Genomic DNA, 7,680 nt, shown 5'->3' with positions numbered 1-7,680 from the left:
AATAGAGTTAAACAAATACATTTTATGCTCTCTCTCTCTCTCTCTCTCTCTCTCTCTCTCTCTCTCTCTCTCTCTCTCTCTCTCTCTCTCAAACGTACATAGTCTAAAACCAATACACTAAGTAATTACATGTTTAAAGATATTCAATTATTCTATAAAGTGGTAACCTAGAAATCTAAACGCACCCTAGCGGCAGCAAAATGTATTTCGCAGCCTAGAGTACAGTCTAGCACAGGGGTTGGCAACCTACGGCACGCTTGCCAACAGTGGCACGCAGAGGGATAATCGCTGGCACGCAAGCAATAAGGAAAACTGTATAATGACGAACAGTTTGATGTAATAACTTCTCATAGTCACACAGCCTGTTAGGAGCTACAAATACTATTAAAGTGTGAGAATTAACTTGCATGGATGCACGTGCAAACACTGCACATACTAGGTGCTTCAGATCAAAGCCTCGGTCTAACAGCACTCGTCAATGTCAAAATGACTGAGATGGCCAATCAGATCAAAGTAGGCGGGGTTTACTGTTCACAGAAGCAGAGCGCGAAGCGTCAGTTTAACGTTAAAGAGAGTGAGGTAAGATAAAGCTGCAAATCAATTAACATTAGTCAACTTTTAATAATACGTTTTACCATAGAAATGTTAAATGACCTAAAGCTATATCCAGTGATGAAAAATTTTCTGAAATATGGCCATTTTGAGAGAAAGAAAGTGGGGGGGGGGGGGTAAATTGTCTCTCTCTGCAGACAATGAAGCGATTTTGCCCCTTTGTTGTTGAGAAATATAATGTAGCGATTTAGTATCGATTAATAAAAGTAGCGTGACAACACTCAGGTTTATGAGCTTCTGAATGCTACTTTTTGCACAGCACGATCTCAGATCTCTGTGTGCGAGTGGTGTGTGTTGTGTGTGTGTGTGTGTCTGTGTGTGCACGTTCATCAATTAAAGCAGTCCATTAACGTTGATTAAACGTTAAAAAAACTTTTTTTATCGTATAATAAAAAAATTTATATGTACCGTTTAAATACAGAATTATATCGGGGTGTGGGGGGGGGGCTGTGCACACTTGGCACAGTGGTTAACCATAAAAATAAAAAATGGCACGTCATGCCGAAAAGGTTGCTTGGGTCAGGCCAATCACGTCGTGTATAGAGCAGGCGGGGCGGGCTTAACATATGACGACAGAGAGTTGCGACGGCTGCCACTTGAAAACAAAGAATGGCGGCTGCAGCTGTCGAACAACGATCTTTTGAATCGGCTTTGGCCGCGACTCTGGAGGACTTGGAGTTAAGTTTCTCTTTAAGAAAAGAGCAAAGAACGGCATTTAAGTCATTTTTTAAAAAGGAAGATGTGTTTGGAGTTTTGCCGACTGGATACGTCACCTTCTTCGTTGCTCTGATTGGTTGTAGCGCTATCCTATTGCGTGCAAAGGGATTTTGAGAGACAGCCGTTTATCCCGCCCCTCGGAGTAAGCCTCGTCTATGGAGAGTTTCCAGACTAAACATCTTGATTTAAGTCTGGCTGGCCAGGCTAATAAAGTGGGGTAAAAATGTCAAATTTGGAGTCTGCCATTGAATAGTCTAAACAATCAGCAAAAATGTCAAATGATTTGGGCTAGTTATATCAAACCCTTGTTTTACCCATCGTATAATCTATAATGTTAGTACGTGTAAAAAAAAATGAGTAGGTTTATTGTGTTCGTTTTACCCAGCCGCTATTACAAAAAGGATAAAAAATTTGAGTTTGGAGGACATTATTAAAATTGAACACCTTTTTGAACAAGACGTTTGACACATTCAGAACCATTAGAGAAACACATATTGTATAATAGTAAGTTAGACTCAGCAAAGAAGCCACTGAGATTTAGCCATAATATTACACCTTAAACTGAAATTATTACAGTTATTCCACTTATAACGATATTATGCAGTTTTTATCCGGTTCGCTGTGCATGCGGAACCAAATACAGCAGGCTTTGTTTCCAGGGTGCTTGTTTCAGTAGCTGCATCCAGTCATCGTGAAGTCGCATGTGTGTGATGCTTCTGTTTGTAACTCAAACGCTCCTGCTTTGTTTGTGAAAAATATATATAGCCACATACTGCCGAGATGAAGCTGTTAACGCATAACATGCTAACATCTCACGTGCAAGGTGTGACTAAAGGATACCCACTTATTATTAAGGTGAGATAGCCTTACAGTGTTTCCATTATTAATCATTATTATTTTTGGGATGCAGATTAATGCAGCAGTAATTTAGGGCGAATTCCAAACTGTCTTCACCTTCCTCGCTCAAAAATCACATATTATAATAATATCAGAAAGTTATAGGAAAGGAAACCTAAATATCCATGAACTTAAAAAAAAAAAAACACCATGAAGATATGAGACAGAATAAGGGAAAGTGTGTTTTTATGTCTTGTATTTTTATCGCTATTAATGTTTAAAAGTGCAAATGTTACATTGTTACATGAACGTTACGAATTTTACGCTCGTGAGTTAACATGAACGTGAGAATTTCAGAGCTTGAAATGTCAGCTGCCCAAGAAAAATAGGCTACATATTAATATGCACCTATAGAAAAACCTACAATTTCTTAAAGTTCTAGGTCACTGCTTGGTCCTATTTGAAGTTATCGTAACATAAATAGAATATCAGTTATTTAATCATATTTCATAAACTAACTGTATTCTAAAGCAAAGTATAAAAACTTAAATGAGATATTTGAAAAAGTATTCACTTACAGATACCTCCCAAGTTATTGGTGTTAATCTGGCACCTGCTAATTTCCTTAATTATATGACAAACCATATTTAACTGGGAGAATTCCTCAAATTTTCACTGAGATTGTAAAATGGCTGGATAATCCTTGGCGACATGGTTAAGGCCAAGAAACCCACTACGGTTACCAAACTTACAATATTTCAGAAAGAATCAAGTATTTTTGGATTGTTCTCTAATTTTCATCTCCTGTGCATGTGCGTTTGTCTAATGCTTTTGAATGTCAAATCTGACATTAGTTCTGTCTTGGCTCATGAATGAAGGCAACAGAAGTGAAGGTGAATCAGTTGGAGTTCAATGCTCAGTTTGTGAGCCGGATGATCCCTAAGCTGGAGTGGAAGGCATTGATCCAGGCAGCAGAATGGGTGAGGGAAGATGATGTTTCATGTCTTTTCACTGATATTTATTAAGGAGGGTGAATTTGAACAGCCTTCCAGTAAGTATGGTTTAAAAAGCAGGAGGTGTTTTGTCTTTGCATGATATGAAAGTGAAAGTGACGAGACATACAGCCAAGTATGGTGACCCATACTCAGAATTTGTGCTCCGCTTTTAACCCATCCAAAGTGCACACACACAGCAGTGAACACACACACACACCATAAACACACACCCGGAGCAGTGGGCAGCCATTTATCCTGCAGCGCCCGGGGAGCAGTTGGGGGTTCGATGCCTTGCTCAAGGTCACCTCAGTCGTGGTATTGAAGGTGGAGAGAGCACTGTACATGCACTCCCTCCCACCTACAATTCCTGCCGGCCCGAGACTCGAACTTGCAACCCTTGGATTGCAAGTCCAACACTCTAACCGTTAGGCCACGACTGCCACTTTATATGAGTATCTATGAGCATCAGTTTATTTGTTTTTAACAGCTAGGACAATCTCAAGACCTGCCCAGCACTCCCAAACCAAACTATGAAAGTGATGAGGACTTCCTGCGTAAAGTTCACAGAATTCTTCTGGAGGTGAGACGCATCAGATGAACAACATTTTCAAAGAAATTAGTTTGTCAACTTCCAGAAAGTTCTGCTGGACCCTTTTCACATTTCCGGTGCTCCGGTGGAATTGAAAGATTATGTTGATCAGAAAAGAGAAAGATGTCAAATTTGCCAAATAATCTGTTTTCTGTAATTTAATGCCACAGTAAGAAAACGAATATTATAGTGTTATACATGAACAGAAACATTTTGTGATGAAAAATATAAAAAAACTCTTTGGTAGATTTACAGTGTTAAAAACACATCACAGTTTGTGAAAAGGGTCCATTATTAAAAATACAGCAGAAGTGCAAGCTATTTATGATGTGTGACCAATAAAACTAGATTTGTGCCTCATATTGTTTTCTGCTATTCAATATTTGTTCTGTACAAGCCAATGGTATTTTAGTGTTACTGTTTTAGTTATGTTATATATATTAGTTTTTGTCATTTTTATTAGTTTTATATGTATACATACATACATATATATATATATATATATATATATATATATATATATATATATATACATACATTAGACTTGTGCCGGTATTCGTTAATGCGATATATTGCGGTGATTAATATGCACGATATTGTTATCGTGGGCACTTCTAAATACAGTGAATAAATATGCATTACAAATTATTCAGAATTTCGAATGCATTTTAAGGATAGTATTCCCATCAGCTGCTTAAAATGCACATTTCTAAACCATATTTAAATAATCTTAAATAACCATTCAGATTTGTGTTTTCCCTATGGTGTTTATTACAGAGCCAACTACTGAAATATTTAGACTTAATAGGCTATTTATCTTCAAACAATCTTTTTTTTTTTTAATCTGGACTACAAATGCCCTAGATATTGTTTGAAAGTGTTTTGATCTTTTATTGTTCATTCACACTTTACATTATGGCTTCATTAGTTAACAAACTGCCAATGAAAAAATTATTCTGAACATTCATTAATCTTAGGTATTCCAATATTTAATAACACATTGTTAAAATTGAAAGTTGCAACTGTGTTATTTAATGAGCTAAAATGAACTAAGACTTGTATTTTTTAACAAAGAATAATAACTTCTATAGTAAATGTAGCTATTGCTCACTGTTTAGCTGTGCATTTATTGAATGAGAACTATGCTATGTCCGAACTGATTAAACTATATTTTATGTATTGCACTGTATTTTATGTAAAATAATTTTCTATTTTTAAACTGTCTTAAATTCATTTTAAGTCAATTTTTTTATTATTTTCATTTTCAAGTTCTTAAATTTAATGTGTAAAACATTTAACTTTTATATATTTTTCTGTATTGCTTTATTGTTATAAATGTTTAGTTATTTTTGTTATAAGAAAAAAAGTTATTAAACCTGTTATACTGTATTATGAACACTTTTTTAAAACAAAATATCAATACCGTGATAATAACCGTATACTGTGATAAAAGCATTATCAATTAACCGCAACAGGAAAATTTGATAGCGGCATATCCCTAATATATATATATATATATATATATATATATCTATACACACACACACACACACACACGCGTATGTATGTAGCTTTAGTTCAAGTAACACTTTTTTTATGATTTTATATAACCGTAATAACCCTGGTACAAACCCATTTTCAACATGAATATTTAATATTGTATGGAAGTGAATGAGTGCTAATAGCAGTGTTCTCTCCTCGTAGGTGGAGGTTGTAGAGGGGTGTTTACAGTGTCCTGAATCAGGCAGAGAGTTCCCCATCTCCAAAGGTGTTCCTAACATGTTACTCATTGAAGACGAGTAGATCAAGCTGCTACATACGTCCCAGAAGAACAGAATATCAGACCCACGTTTATTTGAGAAACTTTTGGGGGTCCCATTTTTATTTAAAGAATAGTGGAGAGAAACATAAGACCATAATTCAGAAGTAATTCTGATTAACACAGTCATGTTCAACTACTGTCTCAAAACATGTGGCTGCTTTGCGTTTGGTTATGAGAAGTGACTTTTTGTTGTTTCTGTTATTGTAAATTGTTATTGTAAAATATTAGATAAATTTGTATTAAGTTAGGCTTCAGAAGGCTCTTTTTTTAAATACAAATCATCTTATTAATTACTTGTTGGTGCGACCTGTAAATGATAATGTAAAAAAAAAAATTTTTTTATAATACTAATGTGTGTATGATTTTTCAGTTGCTTATGGCTACAAGTTATTTTATGGACATTAATGCTGAAATATGTTTTTATGTTAAGATATGTCCCTAAATTTTAGGCCAAGATGATGTTTATATATTCATATTTTAAAATGCATCATATTTTTTTGGGATGTAATTTTAAGCACCAAGTTCAGTGTGCGAATTACCCCACCATAATTGGGGGGTACTGCTCCTTCACTTCTATGACCATCATGGTCCACAACCATATCAATCCCCACCGTGATCGCCAAGTGCAACATGTGTTGTGCAACACACACACAAGGTCTAAACATGCGACAAACTGATAATCAGTAGGCTACAGAACATCTCATTGTTATTATATATTCAAAAGAGAACTGTTTTGATCAACTCCCAAAAGTTAGAAGTTAAGTGCACTGAAATACCATTCTAATTACTAGTAAAAGTGATACCTTTACAGGAAGCCTATTGCCTATTTCATGAAATATTGATTTGGTTTATTTTTAGATTTCATAAGACCTGGAGGTAAGACCCAACCCTCTCATATACTGTATAAACAGAAACCAATTTTCCATTATAGTCTATGGTAGTCAGTGCCAAATCAACACAATGACTTGGAGATATGTGAAACCTGAGCAATCTTTAATGTGATTAAGGAGCATACTATGAAAAACCATACCACCACAGAACTACATAGCGGTAACATACAAGAATCCGATAACCTGTTAATGTCAGAACAAGCTGGGTATCATCAACACTACAGTATCCTACAAATGAGTCACATATACACACATGCACAAACACAGATACACTACTTCCAGACATTGTATTTACATTATATAGCACTACATTTCTAGACCTGTCCAAATCTGACATAAGTATGTTATGTATGAGTATGTGTAAAAGGTGTATATTGTATATGTATTATGCTTGAAGTGCACTGAAAAATAGTAAACGACTATGTATTCCAACAAACACTTGTAATATATGCAGCAAAGCAGGCTTGTTTTATAATACTGACCACAGTGGTCAGGGTTTTGCCTCTTTTGCCTTCCTCCCTGGCACCCATGATTTAGAAAGGCGATGCCCTGCCTTTACCCAGGACATCACATATGGAGCAGGGTTAAAGATCTCCAAACGAGGGCCATTAAGGTCCACAAAAAGCAGAGAAGACAGACTCTTTGCACGGAGCTTGTTGCGCGTTTTTCTATCTGTATCATTTACTGCCGAAAATCCTCTCTCACATTCAGCAGAGGTGGCCAAGTACGTGTTACTTGCAATGATAAGTTTTTTCAGAGTCCCTCCCTCCAGTGTTCCTTGTAATTTATAATTTCTGAACTCCTCCACTGCTTCTCTCCCTGGCTCACCAAGGAGCTTTGCCAATGTACCGACCTCAGTCTCTCCAAACAGTACTAGGTCCTCACGTTTTTCTGGCCAGCTGGACTTCTCAAGTGGCTGGAGGTTGCAAATGAGGTCATCAGCTGATATTCGGGCCGTCAGATTGTCCACTACCGCTTGATAAAATTGTTGCCTGTTGATCTTTCCTTCTCTGTCACCCACAATGTTCACCCCCTTAAAAACACCAGCTGACAAGCCTTGTTGTGCCTTTGTGGCAGACTTTCCACCTTGCGATTTCATGGCATTTAGAATTTCTGTTGTCTGTTTGATGTGGTGGTAACTCTGGACAATGGTTGTCTCCCGTTTTTGTAGTTTAAGTGACAGGCTCTTCAATTCACGCAAGACATCTTTCATACAGG

At 36.5% G+C, this 7,680-nt stretch overlaps 1 protein-coding gene across 1 annotated transcript; it reads left to right on the top strand.

Annotated features, from left to right (window-relative positions):
• Positions 1 to 1,987: 1,987 nt before the first annotated feature.
• LOC132114282 (multifunctional methyltransferase subunit TRM112-like protein) lies at positions 1,988 to 5,819 on the top strand. The gene is made up of 4 exons (XM_059522395.1): positions 1,988 to 2,184; positions 3,045 to 3,146; positions 3,649 to 3,741; positions 5,455 to 5,819. Exons 1-4 carry the CDS (start codon positions 2,110 to 2,112, stop codon positions 5,551 to 5,553), a joined length of 369 nt encoding a protein of 122 aa, XP_059378378.1. The 5' UTR covers positions 1,988 to 2,109; the 3' UTR covers positions 5,554 to 5,819.
• The last annotated feature ends 1,861 nt before the right edge of the window (positions 5,820 to 7,680 follow it).

The sequence above is a fragment of the Carassius carassius genome, chromosome 33, assembly GCF_963082965.1.
Source record: "Carassius carassius chromosome 33, fCarCar2.1, whole genome shotgun sequence".
NCBI lineage: Eukaryota > Metazoa > Chordata > Actinopteri > Cypriniformes > Cyprinidae > Carassius > Carassius carassius.
This window is presented reverse-complemented; position numbering and strand designations above follow the sequence as displayed.

Excerpts from the sequence above, each read along its gene's own strand:
- LOC132114282 (XM_059522395.1), top strand. The coding sequence starts at position 2,110 with ATGAAGCTGTTAACGCATAACATGCTAACATCTCACGTGCAAGGTGTG. Across the intron at positions 2,185-3,044 it reads GATACCCACTTATTATTAAG|GCAACAGAAGTGAAGGTGAA; the intron begins GTGAGATAGCCT and ends TCATGAATGAAG. Across the intron at positions 3,147-3,648 it reads TGATCCAGGCAGCAGAATGG|CTAGGACAATCTCAAGACCT; the intron begins GTGAGGGAAGAT and ends TGTTTTTAACAG.